The 18,491-nt window shown below is 40.7% G+C and overlaps 1 protein-coding gene across 4 annotated transcripts in view; it reads left to right on the top strand.

The window, feature by feature from the left end:
• Nucleotides 1–1,232: 1,232 nt before the first annotated feature.
• LOC140477044 (epithelial splicing regulatory protein 1-like) overlaps nucleotides 1,233–18,491 on the top strand; it is an 82,145-nt gene continuing 64,886 nt past the window's right edge. For 2 of the 4 annotated variants that reach the window (XM_072570213.1, XM_072570212.1), the window contains exons 1-7: nucleotides 1,234–1,602; nucleotides 1,776–1,904; nucleotides 3,371–3,484; nucleotides 3,817–3,931; nucleotides 10,409–10,507; nucleotides 10,586–10,640; nucleotides 18,041–18,151. In XM_072570213.1, coding sequence (XP_072426314.1) covers nucleotides 1,465–1,602; nucleotides 1,776–1,904; nucleotides 3,371–3,484; nucleotides 3,817–3,931; nucleotides 10,409–10,507; nucleotides 10,586–10,640; nucleotides 18,041–18,151 — 761 coding nt within the window. In that variant the 5' untranslated portion in view covers nucleotides 1,234–1,464. Of the gene's footprint in view, nucleotides 1,603–1,775; nucleotides 1,905–3,370; nucleotides 3,485–3,816; nucleotides 3,932–10,408; nucleotides 10,508–10,585; nucleotides 10,641–18,040; nucleotides 18,152–18,491 lie in introns of all 4 variants that reach the window. The other 2 variants (XM_072570214.1, XM_072570215.1) reach the window with 2 other exon arrangements.

Raw genomic sequence — 18,491 nt, 5'->3', positions numbered from 1 at the left:
AGGGGGGCAAGAATAACTCCTCAGCTCTTTTACAGAGTAATGTCAAGGAATCTATTATGTCCTCCTGAAAATGTAGGTGGAACCATGGATTTAGGTCTCCATATGGAAGATGACAGCTCTAACAGTGTACTGAAAACGTCTTGATAGTCACTTTTTTGTATTATTTCTTTTGTAAATTTCTCATCATAAACCAGAAAAGCCGCTCATTGTAGCCATCCAAGTGTCTACTACTCAAAGTAACTAATTCACCACTCCCAGACCCCAAAACGAAAACTAAAGATGTTATTTTTTTAATCTAGCTGACTTCGTTATTCATTCGTGGTTCCGATTTAATATTTTTTTAAACGGCTCCCACAGTTTGCCCACCCATCGAACATTTTTAGTGTACTGAATAATAATAAAATGGTCAGTAAGAAGCTTTGGAAATGATTTCCAAAGCGATCTCCGGGAAGTAGGCTTCAAAATTTGGGTATTTAAAATGAACACTTTTCTTTCTTCCTTATTCGGATACTTCCGGTGGGGAATAAAACAGGATTTAAAAAGAAAACACATCAAACAAAAGATCCCGTCGGTTGTGTCAATCGGCAATCATGCCCTGTGACTGATTTATAACCACCTCAAATCTGCCCGTATCCTCTTGACCTTGAGACTGTAATTAAAGGTGTGGACACACCTTCCCACGGGATCCAGTGAGGAAAGATCACGCCCGCCTCCATCATCCGGTCGGAATGCCTGGCACATTCACATTCACCCTGATCTTGCGATTCCTTCTGCACTCAAGACTTTTCCTCGACCCATTTCAGATCAAACCCCCCTGGAACTTGGTTCAATGCAATAAACGAGCAGGTTAGAGCTCACGATAAGATCCAACATCTCCGTTTTTGAAACGGTGTTCCCAAAATTGTTAGGTGGGAAGAAACGAAAACAGATCAAGTTTTGACAACTGAGACTTTTTCTTCGATACATGTTTAATTCAATGTGGATATTTAATTTAAATACCTATTAGCTTGTGTGGCAGAGAAGTGGCATGAAGTCAGCCCGAGGGTGCATCACTTTCCTGCCCACCTTGCAAACAGAACAAATATGAGCTTTCCACTGACTGCCACTGAACGCTGCTGTTCCGTTCTGTTCAGACATTGTGCCACGTACCTGTAGCAGTGCAACCAATGGCTCCTGTTCTGCTGGAGCCAGGTACGTTTCTCAACTCACGTGGTTGTGGGCAGGTAAATGCAAAACAAAACGAGCCCACTGAAGGTGGAGCAGCGTATTTGCATGGATTCTCACGCAAACAAAAAAAAGTGGAGCGACCTCCCCCCCTCCCCGCTGTGTTTTAGACGGTTGTATGGTGTCCTGGTCTAGGTGTGGGGTGGCTTCGTCTGCTTTACTGGGGGGAGGGGAGCGTTTAATTTCGGGTCATTTCTCGGGGTTTAATGGTGTTTAGAGTTTAGTGGGTCTCTTTTCCTCATGAGCATGACGGCGCCTCTTGATTATTTGGTGGTTTTGTTTGGGGCAACTGCCGGGGCACATGGGAAAAAGTTGGGATCTGATGAGAAGGAGTTGGTGCTTCTGTTGTGGCAAGTGGTGGATTTGGTCAATCAAGAGGTATGGAACCATTTTATTACTGACACTCTACTATGAAAAGCTGTGGGGCGGGGGAATAAAGAAAGAAATCGTTACTGTTAGAGATAGAGAATGACTGGTCTCCCATCCCAGTCCCGAAATGTAAATACAACTGACTCGGTTTAATAGTTCTTGTATTTGTTTATTTTCCCCAGGCGGGGAAAGTGCACAAAGTATTTATAAAGCCGAATAACTTGGAGCTCACAGAGCAATGTACGGAGCACACTGACATCACTGTGGAAGACCTGACCACGGCAGAAAGTCTGGAGCAAGTCCTTCAACAGGTGAATGTACCGCCTTCGCTGAACACTAACTTTGTCGAATTGTGTGCTATTGGCAGACGGAATCCGCGCTGCTCGCCACTGATGCTGCTGTTGGCTTGTTTTTCTCTCTCTTTGCCACTTAGACGAATTCTGATGTCACTACACCTGGGGGGGGGGAGGGAATTGTTTCGTTCTACTTTTGCAATAGTTTTAGTTTGGGAAACTTAATATTTTACGAGTAAAAGTAAAGGTAAAAATTGGCTCATTCGACCTCCTAAATACAGGACTGTAAATAGAACTCGAATAACGCTGTCAATAAATTCGATCTTCAAAATTCTGCTAATTTTCCTGAACAAGACATAGATATTAAGTTGCCATCGGGCAGAAACAAATGCAAGCTGTTTATTTACGGCATTCAGGAGATTGAGAATGACAGCTGAAGGAGCAGCTCTCCGAAAGCTAGTGCTTCCAATTAAACCAATTGGACTATAACCTGATGTGTGATTTTTAACTTTGTACACCCCAGTTGTGGGCAGGTAAATGCAAAACAAAACAAGCCCACTGAAGGTGGAGCAGCGTATTTGCATGGATTCTCACGCAAACAAAAAAAGTGGAGCGACCTCCCCGCTGTGTTTTAGACGGTTGTAGGTTGTCCTGGTGTAGGTGTGGGGTGGCTTCGTCTGCTTTACTGGGGGGAGGGGAGCCGGCATCTCCAAATCATGACTATTTAAATGATTTCAGTAAGGCGCTTGACAATGAAAAAAGTTCTTTAAAGATAATGATTGAAGTGTTTTCAGGCAGTGTGGTGCGGGTTATCTTAAATACAACTGTTGACATCTGAATGCTGTTCGGGGACTGAACAGTTAAGTGTTTGGAGCGTATTTGGAATCTATTAAATTATGTTTTTTATACCGACGTGTCTAACCCACAACACAGCTGAATGGCACTGTCGGCCTGTAGGATGAATAGAACATCACAGACTCCCAGCAAAACCACTGTGCAAGTTCCTTGGAGCACAGGACAAACTGAACCGACCCTTTCAGCTGACCCTGGTAACAAGATGACTGTCAATTTAACTGAACGCGGCAAGATTAACATACTTGGATGGCAAGATTGGAAAAGTAAAACGATTGATTGTACAATCAAATCCGTTTTTGAACATTGTTTCACATTAAGTCATTTGAGCAGAAGGGATTCCGTACAATGATCAGTAATAAAGTTTCAAACATAATCATAAAGATTACTACATAGATAGGCAGACATCAAAAGCAACACCCCTTCAGTGAACAGAAGCTGTCAATAGTCATTTGTGTTTCATAATGTTCAAGTGGACCACTTTGCGCTTATTTTAAAGGTGCGATAGAGGTGTAAGTTTTGGTGGTGACATTTCATGCTTGGTTTATGTTCGGCGGGGTGTGAGTTTCATCGTTTATTTTGTAGAATTCACAGGCAGGTGCTGATATTGATCACCTATTGTTCTTACGCAGTTCAATCGATCTGTGAGTACTGAGTTGAACATCGGAGTGGGCACTTCCTTCTGCCTTTGTACAGATAGCCAACTACTAATCCGCCAAGTCTTCCACCCTGAGGCTTCCAACAAGGTCAGCACATTCACAAATGAGTCCCTTTTTATATATAAACAAGCAAAATTTTCTAATGTCTACTCCAAATAAATTATAACATATCAACTTCGGCCTGATGATATAGGGTCAACCCTGATATCAGACCTGTGTTTAAGATCAGTTTAACCGACATGTTTAAATTGTGTAATGTTTTGCTGTCGATTGTCCCCAGTAACTTCACTGTGCTCCCTACTGGTGTTAGAAATTGCTTCTCTCTGTCACTTCTAATCTGCGAATATGGTCTTTGTTGTGAATTATATTTTTTAAACAAAGGGTTGTGATTTCCATTTCGTTCTTGCTTCCTCTGGCAGAATGTCGTGTTACCAGAGTGCTTCTATTCCTTTTTCGATCTACAAAAAGAATTTAAGAAATGCTGCCCAGATGCTCCTGTTCTCCAGGAACTTGATCTCAGTGTTATGTCCAAACGTATCCTTTGCAATTTTTATTTTGCTCTTTCCACCCCGCCCCCATCACGAGCAGGCGGTGGTTTATGTTTGGTTTCACATGCGGAAGTGAATTGCTTCGCAGTTTCCCGGCGGGGCTGTGTTTCAAAACCACGTACAAATTTTGGAACACTTGCCATCCAGAAATACCGTGCAGGAAGGAAAGAAACACAACCAGCTGGACATGGTGAAATTCAGTTTTCCTGGAAAACCAGATCTATTTAAAGAGACATCGTGTTTAGCAAAACGCGTGTCCCACTTAGTTTATAAACAAAGACGTCCCATAAAGTGTCACACTTTAGGCTAGTCATTAAGAACCCATGTGTTGGAGGTAATATATTAGCACTAATAAGGGACTTCTAATAATTGAAAACTGAGAGTTGGATAAAGGGGATGTTTTCAAAATGACAATCTATAACTAGTGGAGTGTCATTGGAATCAGTGCTAGGGCCACATTTATGGATTAGGGAAGTGAATATAATATTGCCATGATTGTGCATGAAATAAAATATGTAAGTGGGAAGGCAAGTAGTGAGGATGACAAAAACAATCTGCAGAGGCACATAGATAGGTTAAGTGAATGGGCAAAATAACATTGGAATATAGTATGGGGAGAGGTGAGTTTATGTAGTTTAGCAGGAATAATAGAGAAACTGAATATTATTTAAATGGAGAAAGCCTGCAGAAAGCTACATTACAAAGAGATTTGAGAGTCCTTGTGCAGAAGTCAAAAACAGAACTAGCATACAGGTTAAGCAGGCAATAGGAAAGGCCAATGGAATGTTGTCTATTATTTCAAAGGAAATGGGTCTTACTAAACCTATTTGAGGAGCTGGTCAGATCACAGCTGGAATACTTTGAACAGTTTTGCTTCCCTTATTTAAGGAAACACATACCCCCATTGGAGGCAGTCCAGAGAAGGTTCACCGAGTTGATCCCGGGCATGGAGGATTTTACTTATAAGATGAGGTTGAGTAGGTTGTGCTTGTATTCATTGGAGTTTGGGAGAATGAGACGAGACTTTATTGAATGGAGTAAGTTTCTTGGAGGCTTGATAGGGTAGTTTTGGAGTGGTTTCTTTTTGTGTGAGTCCAGGATTAGAAGTCATAGTCTCAGAGTCTCATAGTCACCCATTTAAGACAGTGTTTAGATGAGAATGGTGCTGGAAAAGCACATCAGGTCAGGCAGCATCCGAGGAGCAGGAAAATCAATGTTTCGGGCAAAAGCACTTCATCAGGAATAGAAGAAGGAAGCCTCCAGGGTGGAGAGAAGTGGGGGTGGGGTGGTGGGATGCTGGGGAGAAGGTAGCAAAGAGTACAATAGATGAATGGGGGTGAGGATGGAGGTGATAGGTCAGAGGGGAGGGTGGAGCAGATAGGTGGGAAGGGAGATTGGCAGGTAGGACAGGTCATGGGGACAGTGCTGAGCTGGAAAGTTGGAACTGGGGTAAGGTGGGGGGGAAGGGGAAATGATGAAACTGGTGAAGTCCACATTGATGCCCGGGGGTTGAAATGTTCCGAGGCAGAAGATGAGGCGTTCTTCCTCCAGGTTGGGCAGTGAGGGAGGGGCGGTGGAAGAGGCCCAGGACCTGCATGTCCTTGGCAGAGTGGGAGGGGGAGTTGAAATGTTGGGCCATGGCGTGGTGTGGTTGATTGGTGCGGGTGTCCTGGAGATGTTCCCTGAAGTGTTCTGTGAGGAGATGTCCAGTCTCCCCAATGTAGAGGAGACCGCATCGGGAGCAATGGATACAATAAATGACATTGGTGGATGTGCAGGTGAAACTTTGATGGATGTGGAAGGCTCCTTTGGGGCCTTGGATGGAGATGAGGGAGGAGGTGTGGGCGCAGGTTTTGCAATTCCTGCGGTGGCAAGGGAGGGTGCCAGGACAGGAGGGTGGGTTGTTGGGGGGCGTGGACCTGACCAGGTAGTCACGGAGGGAACGGTCTTTGTGGAAAGCGGAAAGAGGTGGGGAGGGAAATACATCTCTGGTGGTGGGGTCCGTTTGAAGGTGGCGGAAATGTCGGCAGATGATGCGGTTAATGCGAAGGTTGGTAGGTTGGAAAGTGAGGACCGGGGGGGGGGGTTCTGTCCTTGTTCCAGTTGGAGGGGTGGGGTTTGAGGGCGGAGGTGCGGAATGTGGATGAGATGCATTGGAGGGCATCTTCAACCACGTGAGAAGGGAAATTGTGATCTCTAAAGAAGGAGGCCATCTGGTGTGCTCTGTGGTGGAACTGGTCCTCCTGGGCGCAGATACGGTAAAGACAGATGAGAAAACATATTTCTTTTTCTGAGGATAGTGAATTTGTCAAATTCTTACTACAGAAGGCTGTCGAGGCTGTGTCATAAAGTATATTCAAACTGAGTAGACAGATATTTAAATAGTAAGGAAATCAAGCGTTATGGAGATAAGGTAGGAAAATGGAATTGCAGAATGTCATCTCAGCCGTGATCTCATTGAATGACAGATCAGACTCAATGGTTTACTCCTGTTCTTGCATTCTATGATTTTATAAGAAATTCATTCTTCTCAACTGTATAGCAACGCAAAGGTGATCATTCTGTGCACAATGTGACTGTGACAAAAACCAACCCCCATCTCGTGAGTCATCTTGCCATAAACAATGAGAGCCCCATCTGCCTTTACTTTAATTGTCTACTGTTGTTGAAGTTTAAGTGACCCTCTCCTCAAGGACAATATACAATGTTACTCGAAGTGTGTGATGATGCTTGATGAGATAATCATGTAAAACATGCCTTGTCAAATTCTAGATGTAGGAAGAATTTTCTTGACTGCCATATGCTGCAATCTGCCTAAAAACTCAGCCCTAAGGCATAATTTGTTTTGCAGAGATCTATATGTAAGCAAGCAAATAAAAAGTGCAAATTTAGAACTCTCATAGGATCCATGATGGCTGTATACAAGTGCATGCTGCAGTGAAGCATCAAGTCCTGATGACCAAATTAGTTGTGCCTATCCGATTCTGTAATCTCTTGCATTCTGGCCTCTTGAGCATCCTGGACTTTAGCTTTTCCATTTTTGGTGGCTGTATCTTCAGACTGGATCCTAGACTCTGAAGTTGCCCACCGTGCAACTTCACTTACCACTTTTAAGACATCCTTTCAAACCTTTCTTTTTGGTAAAGCCTTGCCTATCTAATCTAGTGTCTCCTTGTGTGGCTTGATGTCATACCTTGGAATGCTTTTATTCCATTAAAGGCCCTCCCTAAATATAAGTGACATGTTGTGGTGATTTCTGTTAAATGAAATTTATTTGTGTTGATACTGGGTGAAAAAAGAATGAGATTCTGACCGATATTTCCACAATCAAAAAATCTTACAACACTCATTTTCTAGTCTTGTGCATAATGACTGGATGGGTGAGAACTTCCACAATGATCCAGTGGTTAAAGGCATCATCTGGATAGTCTGCTATAGGTTTGAGCCACAATGTAGAATGAATTTTCTGATATGGCCAACATTTCTGCTATTATTCTGGGTGTTTCTTGGTTAGAGAGATGATAAATCAGCTGTGGTTCTCATTGCTGATTGTACCCAGTGACCCATATTGGAAACTTCATATGTGTGAATATTGTGTTGAGACCAGGACAAAGATAGCCAATGAGGCACATCCAAATCTCCCATTTAAAGTTACTGGCTTAGTTTCACATAACCTTTTCTGAAGTCAACTACTCATACTGGGAAACCATTTCACTGATGACAAGTCAAATTTGAGGTTCAGTAAATGTTTTGCAGTTGTATGAGCCAAGGCACTCAAGTTTCAGCAAGCTGCTTTGATTGTAAGAACGTAATCACATCCTCATTTAATGTTAGTATATTCACTTTGCAAAATCTAGGTGTCACTGGATCTAGAGCAAGAATATTGACTGTTAAGCTACCAGGCTAGAGATAATGCTGACATATGTGTACACCGTAGCTCAGCCCTATTAAACGGGAACAAATGTGGTGTACTGGTAGGATTATTGCAGCAGCAGTGTCCTTATCTCAGAGTCAGGAAACCCAAGTTCAAGTTCAAATTACTCCAGAAGTGTGTAATAACATCTCTCATCAGGTTGATTTGAAATATCTAATGGATCCTGTTTATATGCCTCAATACAGTGCAACTCTCCATTAAATTGGCCTTGAACAGCAACTTGGAATTTAACATTGATTTTGAAAGTCTCTAATGATCCAAAGTAGAGTCTGTTTTTCTTTCTATCACCCACGCATCCAGCTGCGGTGTAGTGGGTGAAGGGTTCAATGGAGATGATTGGGTGGCATTTAATTTTTCTCATGAATACGTTTTCATGTGAATGATTCACACAGATATTTTGCTGTTAACTCTTTAGCAGATCAATCAGCTCACTACTCAATAAACCTTTGTAAGAGAGCTTAAAGTAATTTATGAGAAAAATGTTTTCCTCTAATGTGTAGTCTTAAATGTTTTGAGGCAATTGGGAATCTTAATCCCACATTGGTATACTTCAGATTTTTCAGCCTATTGCCCTCTTGTTTAAGTTCACGTTTGGTCCTGTGCTGATCATTTTTAGTTTATTTTCCATTGCAAATAAATATCGTTATATTGCTGATTAAACAAAAATGTATGCATTTTTATGGTGGCTTCAAGCAAACCCCTCAAGTTTGTAAATAAATAATTTTTAGTAGATGCTCCTTTATTATGCTGTTACATTTTACTAACCAGAATCGGTGATCCAATTATTTTCTGTGATACTCAAGGTTGATTTGACTTCAGTCAAGGATATTTTTAAACAAGAAATGACAAAAGTTCCCTGGGGTGGGTAATCCCAATGATGCATTTGGGTGCAAGCGTCAATATGTTTTCGTAATGAGGAATGGTGCAAAAATTAAGGAAGAACATTTTATCTTTGCCCAGGCTTAATAGCACCCAAATTGTTTGTTAAGAAATAGGGAAGTGATACGTTTGATAGTAAAACACAAAGGATCGATTGTGCATTTTGTCAAATATAAAATATTAGTTTTCTGCCACCACAAAGGATAAAATAATGTCAAAGACTTGATCAAAGAGTGGTCTTCTTTGAATGGGAATTAGAGGATAGTTATAGTCTTGGGCCTACACAAGACATTTCACTGTCCCCCACTCCCAAATATTATCTTTTATTACCCCTTTTTCCTATCTGAAGATAGTGTGATATACTCCAATAGCAGTATGACAATGTGGACAGGTTTCTATTAGCTCATTGAAATAGGTGTTAATGCGCAAACATTAACAATGGGTTGTCAGCAAACAAGAAGGATGTTGGTTGCCTCAGTGCTGCTCATATCTGTAGTCCAAGCATGTCCAATAAGGATCCCCAATAGAAATTTGAGCATAAATCCTGACTGATATGTATTCATTAGCTCAGGGTATTTAAGTCCATTATATCTATCGCACAAATTTCTCTGTCTGCACTAATACAGATTAAAGATAAACCTGGTACCTTTCCAGCCTGAATGCTCAGTATCAATTAATAGAATAGAATAACAGTTTATTGTTTACAAAAAAAATGCAGTGAAATATTTTGTAAGTCGCCATAACATGGGGCCTAAATTAATGACAGAAGTGAATATGAAACAAAGAGTAAAAATTGATCATAATTCAATTTATTTCAATGTTGACAGTACATCTGTATATTCAAGAAGTGGGAGTAAGAGGAACAGAGCATTGAGTAAAGGAGTTGGGACATCATGTTACGGCTGCACAAAACATTGATATAGCCACATCTGGAGTACTGAATACAATTTTGGTTGCCCTGTTATAGGAAGAATGTTATTAAATTGAAAAGAGTGCAAAAAAATGAGTTACAAAGATGTTACTGAAACTGGAGGATTTGCGTTACAAGGAGAGGCTGGATAGGCTGAGACTTTTTTCCTTGGAATGTAGGAGTCTGAGGAGTGACCTTGCAGATGTTAATAAAATCATGAGGGGCATAGATAAGATGAATAGCCAAGGTCTTTTTCCCAGGGTAGGGGATCCAAAACTCACGGGCATAGAGTAAAGGAGACAGGGAAAACATTTAAATTGGATCTGAGGGACAACTTTTTCACACAGAAGGTGGTGCGTATTTGGAATGAGAAGTGGTACCGGTGAGTACAATTACAACATTTAAAAGACATTTGGACAGGGACAATAATAAGAAAGATTTAGAGGGATATGGGCCAAATGTAGACAAATTAGACTAGTTCAGTTTAGGAGACCTGGCTGGCTTGGACAAGTTGGGCCGAAGAGTCTGTTTCTATGCTGTATGACTCTATGACTCTAGATGGGACGGCTTGGATTAGAGGTTTTAATTTGTATCTATCCCATGTTAGCCAATTTAGCAGTAAATTCATTGTTTGTGTGGTGGATAGACCTTACAAAATTTGCAATCAGTTTTTCAGATGTCTAATGCGATACTGTTAGACCATTATTTTTAAGCACTTCTTTCCTTGATAATTTCTGCAGATCTACATCTTGAAAATAGATCAGACTCCTTCCAGTTTGGTGTTTCAGATATTATGACTTCAAGTGACATTATATTAACCATTATAGCTGAACCCCACAGTAAGGAACATCAGATCAGCAGACTTCTGTTTGTTTTCATGTGAATAAATTGAATTTTTAACACTTTGCTCTGTTTAGATCACAGGTTTACCAATCCAGAAAGAGTGAATCACAAATTCGAAACTGGCACTTGGTAAGTCTTCAAAATCGAAAATTATGAAGCTCAGAGACATTCCATGATAATACTGGTTTAGTGTTTACTTCTTTATGCCTTATATTTTCTGCTGCATTTTTATTCCACTGGAACAATTGGAATTAGTGGCAAAATATAAAGGTTAGGCAATTATTTAGGAGGTGGGAGTTGCATGACAAGTTTTGTATTCCTCCAGTTATCTGTACTGAAGGGTCAGCTTTTCATGATATTTTTTCAAGACGTTTAGAAATACAGAAAATGCTACCCAAGATAACTAGTTTTAGTGGGGACAGAAGCGTATAACATATCAAAACATGAATAGATTCTGGATGTAAGTTTGCTCACTGAGCTGGGAGGTTCATTTCCAGACGTTTCGTCACCGAACTAGGTAACACCTTCAATGGCCTCAGGCGAAGCAGTACATGATTCCTGCTTCACCTGAGGCCCACTGAAGATGTTACCTACTAGGGTGACGAAACATCGGGAAATGAACCTCCCAGTTCAGCGAGCAAACCTACATCCGAAACCTCAACCTGAGCTACAAATCTTCTCAAAACTCACTGTGAGTAGTTTCTGTTTCGCCATTGAATACAATTATAAGACCACAAGACATAAGAGCAGAGAGTAGGTCATTCAGCCCATCAAGTCTGTTCCGCCATTCAATCATGGCTGATAAGTTTCTCAACCCCATTCTCCCAATTTCTCCCATAACCCTTGATCCATTTGATACTCAAGAACCTATCTATCTCGGTCTTAAATATACTCAATGACCTGGCCTCCACAGCATTCTGTGGCAATGAATTCCATAGATACACCACTCTCTGGCTGAAGAAGTTTCTCCTTATCTCTTCCCTTTAATCTCAAGCTGTGCCCTTAGGTTCAAGTCTGTCCTACCAATGGAAACATCTTCCCAAAATCTACTCTGTCCAGGCCATTCAATATTCTATATGTTTCAAATAGATCCCCTCGCATCCTTATAAATTCCATCCAGAGTCCTCAAACCTCCTCATATGTTAAGCTTTTCATTTCTGGCACCATTCTTGTACACACTACAAAACCAGTACATCCTTCCTGAGGTATGGGGCCCAAAACTGTGCACAATACTCCAAATGCAGTCTGACCAGAGAGATAGAGAGCCTCAGAAGTACATCCCGGCTTTTATATTCAAGGCCTTTCAAAATAAATTCCATCATTGCATTTGCCTTCCTAACTACTGACTCAAGCTGCAAGTTAACTTGAGAGAATCCTAAACGAGAATTCTCAAGTCTCTTTGTACTTCAGACTCCTGAATTTTCTCCCCACTTAGTAAAATTTAGTAAATAGTCCATGCCTCTATTCTTCCTTCGAAAATGCATGACCTCACATTTTCTCACGTTGTACTCTATCTGCCACTTCTCACCTCCACAATGCTATCTGTCCCTCTACTTGTCTTTCTATCATCTGCAAACTTAGCCAGAATGCTGTCAGTTCCTTCATGTAGATCGTTAATGTATAAAGTGACAAGTTGTGGTCTCAATACTGAGCTTTGCGGAACACTACTTGTCTCCGGCTGCCATCCTGAGAAAGACCTTTTTATCCCCACTCTCTGCTTTCTGCCAGATAGCCAAGCTTCTATCCATGCTAGCATCCTGCCTCTAATACCTTGGGCTTTTACCTTACTCAGTAGCCCCCTGTGCGGCACCTTGTCAAAGGCCTTCTTGAAGTCCAGGTAGATAACATCCATTGGCTGTCCTTGGTCTAGCCTGTTCATGACTTCATCAAAGAATTCTGAAAGATTTATTAGGCATAACCTCCCTTTGATGAAACCATACTGACTTTGCCCTATTGTACCATTCACTTCTGAATCTAATCCTTCTCAACAGATTTCAGGATCTTACTCATGACGGAGGTTTGGTTGATCAGTCTGTAATTTTCAATCTTTTGCATTATTCCTTTTTTAAAATTCGGGTGTCACGTTAGCAATTTTACAATCCCCTGGGACCCTTCCTGATTCTAGCGATTCCTGAAAGATTACCACTAACACCGCCACTACTTCTTCAGTTATCTCCCTTAGAACTCTGGGGTGTGGTCCATCTCATTCCTGATGAAGTGCTTTTGCCGGAAACGTCAACTTTCATGCTCCTCAGATGCTGCCTGACCTGCTGTGCTTTTCCAGCACCACCCTAATCTTGATTCTAATCTCCAGCAACTGCAGTACTCACTTCTGCCTGTAGTCCATCTGGTCTAGATGATTTATGCACCTCCATAGAGATGTACAGCATGGAAACAGACCCGTCGGTTCTACTCGTCCATGCCGACCAGATGTCCCAGCCCAATCTAGTCCCACCTGCCAGCATCCATTTCATACCCTCCAAACCCTTCCTATTCATATACCCATTCCGATGCCTTTTAAATGTTGCAATTGTACTCGCCTCCACCACTTTCTCTGGCAGCTCATTCCATACACGTATCACCTTCTGTGTGAAAAAGTTGCCCCTTAGGTCTCTTTTATATCTTTCCCTTCTCACCCTAAACCTATGCCCTCTAGTTCTGTACTCCCCCACCCCAGGGAAAAGACTTTGTCTATTTATCCTATCCATGACCTGTGATTTTGTAAACCTCTATAAGGTCACCCCTCAGTCTCCGATGTTAAAGGAAAAACAGCCCCAGCCTATTCAACCTCTCCCTATAGCTCAAATTCTCCAACCTTGGCAACATCCTTGTAAATCTTTTCTGAACCTTTTCAAGTTTCACAACATCTTTCCGATAGGAAGGAGACCAGAATTGCATGCAATATTCCAACAGTGGCCTAACCAATGTCCTGTACAGCTGCAACATGACCTCCCAACTCCAGTACTCAATACTCTGACCAATAAAGAAAAGCATACCAAATGCCTTCTTCACTATCCTATCTACCTGCGACTCCACTTTCAAGGAGCTATGAACCTGCATTCCAAGGTCTCTTTGTTCAGCAACACTCCCTATGACCTTACCATTAAGTGTATAAGTCCTGCTAAGATTTGCTTTCCCAAAATGCAGCACCTCACATTTATCTAATTTAAACTCCATCTGGCACTTCTCAGCCCATTAGCCCATCTGATCAAGATCCTGTTGTAGTCTGAGGTAACCTTCTTCGCTGTCCACTACACCTTCAATTTTGTTGTCATCTGCAAATTACTAACTATATCTCTTATGGTCACATCCAAATCATTTGTGTAAATGCTGAAAAGTAGTGGACCCAGCACTGGTCACAGGCCTCCAGTCTGAAAATCAACCCTCCACCACCACCTTTGAGCCAGTTTTGTATCCAAATGGCTAATTCTCCCTGTATTCCATGAGATCTAACTTTGCTAACCAGACTCCCATGGGGAACCTTGTTGAACGCCTCACTGAAGTCCATATGGATCACATCTACTGCTCTGCTCTTATCAATCCTCTTTGTTACTTACTCAAAAAACTCAATCAAGTTTGTGAGATACGATTTCCCATGCACAAAGCCATGTTGACCATCCCTAATCAGTCCTTGCCTTTCCAAATACATGTACATCCTGTCCCTCAGAACTCCCTCCAACAACTTGCCCACCACCGATGTCAGGCTCACTGGTCTATAGTTCCCTGGCTTTTCCTTACCACCTTTCTTAAACAGTGGCACCATGTTAGCCACCATGTTAGTCATCCGGCACCTCACCTGTGACTATCGATGATACAAATATCTCAGCAAGAGGCCCAGCAATCACTTCCCTAGCTTCCCACAGAGTTCTAGGGTACACCTGATCAGTTCCTGGGGATTTATCCACTTTTATGCATTTCAAGACATCCAGCACTTCCTCCTCTCTAATATGAACATTTTTTAAGATACCACCATCTATTTTGCTACTTTCTATATCTTCCATGTCCTTTTCCCCAGTAAATACTGATGCAAAATACAGATCATTGCTGATTTTTGATTTCTGTTCCACTTCTGTAAATGTGTTCATTATTACTTAATACTCAAAAAGCAAAATTTGTCTCTTACATTTAGATGTGATCAACAGCAAAACATCAGCAATCTCTACAAAATTCCATTGTAGATTAAATGACAAGTCAATGCTGTAACGGATGAAGTTCACTTGAAAACCTCTCGGCACCACCCCCACCCCCACCCCCAAAAATAAAACTGATCAATGGAAAGTTTCAAAACTGAGATGGATAAATATATTGGACCAGAATATTCACAGTTATTGAACCAAGACAGGTAAATGCAGGAGAGATCAGCAATGATGTAATTGAGTGGTACTCATAAAAGTGGATAGATCCCCAGGACCTGATCAGGTGTACCCTAGAACTCTATGGAAAGCTAGGGAAGTGATTACTGAGATATTTGTATCATTTAATTGAAGAGGCTAAATGATCTATTTCTGTTCTGGTTTTCTTATTTGAATGTAATGAATTCATTGCTGTGATCCCCACCACAGGCGCTTGTTATGAAATTTATATTACGGACTCAAGAATGATAGATTAGAGTATTTTAACCATAGTGTGAAATTAGGAAATAAGGAGTAATAGTGAGGTTATTTGGTCTCCTATGAAGATCAGGATAGCTAGACTAAATAATGAAGAAGTCTATTAATATACTGACTTTTTTTCTCAAGGTTTGAACTTTCAAATAGTTGAAGTTATTTTACACATATATAAAAACCTGATTAGACTCCATTTAGAGTATTAAGATCAGTTCTGAGCAATATGCTGCAGAAATCTGTTCTAGCCTTGGAGAGAGCGCAAGGCAGAATCACTAGAATAATACTAGGATGAAAAATTATAATTATAAAGAAGGGTTGCACAGATTAGCCTTTTATTTCCTTGAGTATGGAAGATTAATTAATAATATAGTTGAGATGATTGTGATAATTATAAGTGTTGACATAATAGATAAGGAAAAATTACATCCTGTAGCGGAGGTTGGCAGTGTGGAGAGGAGGATGGGTGTGTTGGAGAAGACTACAAACTAATATTTTTAATTAGTATTCTACATTCATGTGTGATATTAAGAAGCATTTCCTCACACCAGGTACTGAAAACCTGAAAATCTCTTTCCCCCCCCAAAAAAAATCAATGGAATATTTCAAAACTGAAATAGATAAATATGTTGGATTGGGATATTCCCAGTTATAGATCCAATTATGGTGGATATCAGCAATGATCTAATTGAATGGTGGGACAGGCTGAAAGGCTAAGTGGCTTATTTCTGTTCTTGTTTTCTCATTGGAGCGTAATGAGCCCATTGCTGTGGTCTGCACTACAGGCTATTGATATGAAATTTATATTGTAGCCAGGTACTGTACATACATTGGTGAAGGAGTTTGAGAAGAATTAATTCCATTCCTGTTCTTGCCACTTGCTATCATATGCACTTTGCAACAGAGACAAAAAAAAGATGGCTGTGCTACTCTGGGAACATGATTAAAATGACCTGTTGTTGACATGCCCTTTTTTGCATTTGATTTCCTTCCCTTCTCTTGGGGAAGCATTGAAAATGTACTCCTTGTTAGAAGACCATAAGACCATAAGACATAGGAGTGGAAGTAAGGCCATTCGGCCCATCGAGTCCACTCCGCCATTCAATCATGGCTGATGCGCATTTCAGCTCCACTTGCCAGCGTTCTCCCCGTAGCCCTTAATTCCTCTAGACAACAAGAACCTATCAATCTCGGCCTTGAAGACATTTAGCGTCCCGGCTTCCACTGCACTCCGTGGCAATGAATTCCACAGGCCCACCACTCTCTGGCTGAAGAAATGTCTCCGCATTTCCGTTCTGAAATGACCCCCTCTAATTCTAAGGCTGTGTCCACGGGTCCTAGTCTCCTCGCCTAACAGAAACAATTTTCTAGCATCCACCTTTTCAAAGCCATGTATTATTTTGTACGTCTCTATTAGATCTCCCCTTAATCTTCTAAACTCCAACGAATACAACCCCAGTATCCTCAGCCGTTCCTCATAGAGTGGAAATTTGCTTTATGGGCATTTTGAGTCCAAAGTCAGAAAGCACCAATGCGCACTGTGAACTAAGTTCAATGCATTGTCACTGTATTATACTGTCAAATGGCGTTTGTTTGTCATTGCACAAGAAGATTGTAATTTTAATTCCAACTCTGATTCCACCTACAATTAATTATCTTCAAATATTGCCTTTAGTTCCTCCACGAATTCCATATCCTTGCCACAAGCTCCCTTCCTAGCCACATTCTGGGTTAACCAAGCTCTTGATAATTTCAACATCTCTTAGCTGAATTTTTGATCTCTTATCTTCACCATCATAATGACTGCTCACTTACACCTAAATAACTTTGCCTGCCTACACTATTAAATGTTTGTTACTGAAATATTTATTCATGCTTTACACTCATCAAATCTGGATTAATAATGGTCTTCCTACTACCTTCCCACTTTCCAGCCTTCAAAGATTTGAGTTCATTCCAACTTTTCCAAATTGTATTCCATATCCTATTCCAAGATCGGTCACAAAACTTCAGGTTCAAATCTTATTCTAAGGCTTGAGTATATTTTTAAAAGCTGACACTGTGCAGGGCTGACGGAGCCACATTTGGATGAGAATTTGAGCTAAGGTCCCGTCTGCCTCCACTCCTCTGGCATTATTTCACAAATGAGCAGAGGGATAATCCCCAATGTCTTAGCCAATGGTAATCACTCAATCAGCAAGACAAAAAAAACAGACTATCTGACCAGTTTTACATTACTGTTTCCTACAGTACAATGATAGTTTTAATAAATACTCATTAGCTGCAAAGTGCTTTGAGCAATCTGGTTGTGAAAAGTGTAATTATAAATGCAAACCTCCTTCCCTCTTTTTTTTACCTTAGCTCCTTCTCTACTTCCTCCAATTTCAAATTCTTGTCTTTGATTTTTAATTTTTTCTTGCAGAACTTCATCTCTTCCAAGCATTTCAATCTCCTAAAACCTATAAATTCTTCTCCCTTAAAATTCTCCTCAGCTTTTTAGAACCTAAAATAAATGGCAGCTGCTAACTTCATTTGCACTATCCAGTCCAAATTATTCAACATTTCTTCATGATAAAGATGCTAATTACAATATCAAAGTAATATAGCTATTGTGAAATTCATTTCTAACTCAGTCGACGTACTACTACAAAAGCAGGACAATGAAACGCTAGACATGAAGTAAAAACAAAGAAGTACTAAAAATAATCAACAACCCCTCTTTCTATGGGGCAAGAAAGAGTTTAAATATTAATGTCATTCTCACCATGGAATGCTGCTTGACCTGGGTATTTCCAGTATATTTTGTTTTTATTACATTTGGCTAATTTTGTGTACATAACATTGACTGAGTGTTAATTGATTGGAAATTAAGACTTATATTTCTTGGATTTTAAAAAGTTTACATTTTTAAAATTTTATTGACAGCAGCAAGATGGAGATCATTGATGATAATACAGTAATCAGAGCGAGGGGGTTACCCTGGCAGTCATCTGACCAAGATATTGCTCGATTCTTCAGGGGTCTGAACATAGCTAAGTTAGTATCTAACAGAATAAGAAAAGATTATGATAACGGTACACTAATACTACTTTCCAAACAATTATCCTCTGATTATGTATTTTTTGAAATGTAATTGTGGTCTTGTTCAGGTTGGTCATCTTTTTCTTTTCCTCGGTCTCCACACGTCAAATTTCATCTCCACCCTTGTTAAGATAGTATGTACACTGAACCTGTTTTTACCTCACCAATGTCAAGTGCATAAATTTTCATAGAATCATAGAATCCCTATAGTGTGGAAATAGGCCATAAGGCCCAACAAGTCCACACTGATCCTCCAAAGAGTAACCCATCCAGATTCATTCCCCTACCCTATTCT

This window comes from Chiloscyllium punctatum, chromosome 5 (assembly GCF_047496795.1).
Source record: "Chiloscyllium punctatum isolate Juve2018m chromosome 5, sChiPun1.3, whole genome shotgun sequence".
Classification (NCBI taxonomy): domain Eukaryota; kingdom Metazoa; phylum Chordata; class Chondrichthyes; order Orectolobiformes; family Hemiscylliidae; genus Chiloscyllium; species Chiloscyllium punctatum.
The sequence above is the reverse complement of the archived record's forward strand: the minus strand, read 5'-3'. Positions and strand labels throughout refer to the sequence as shown.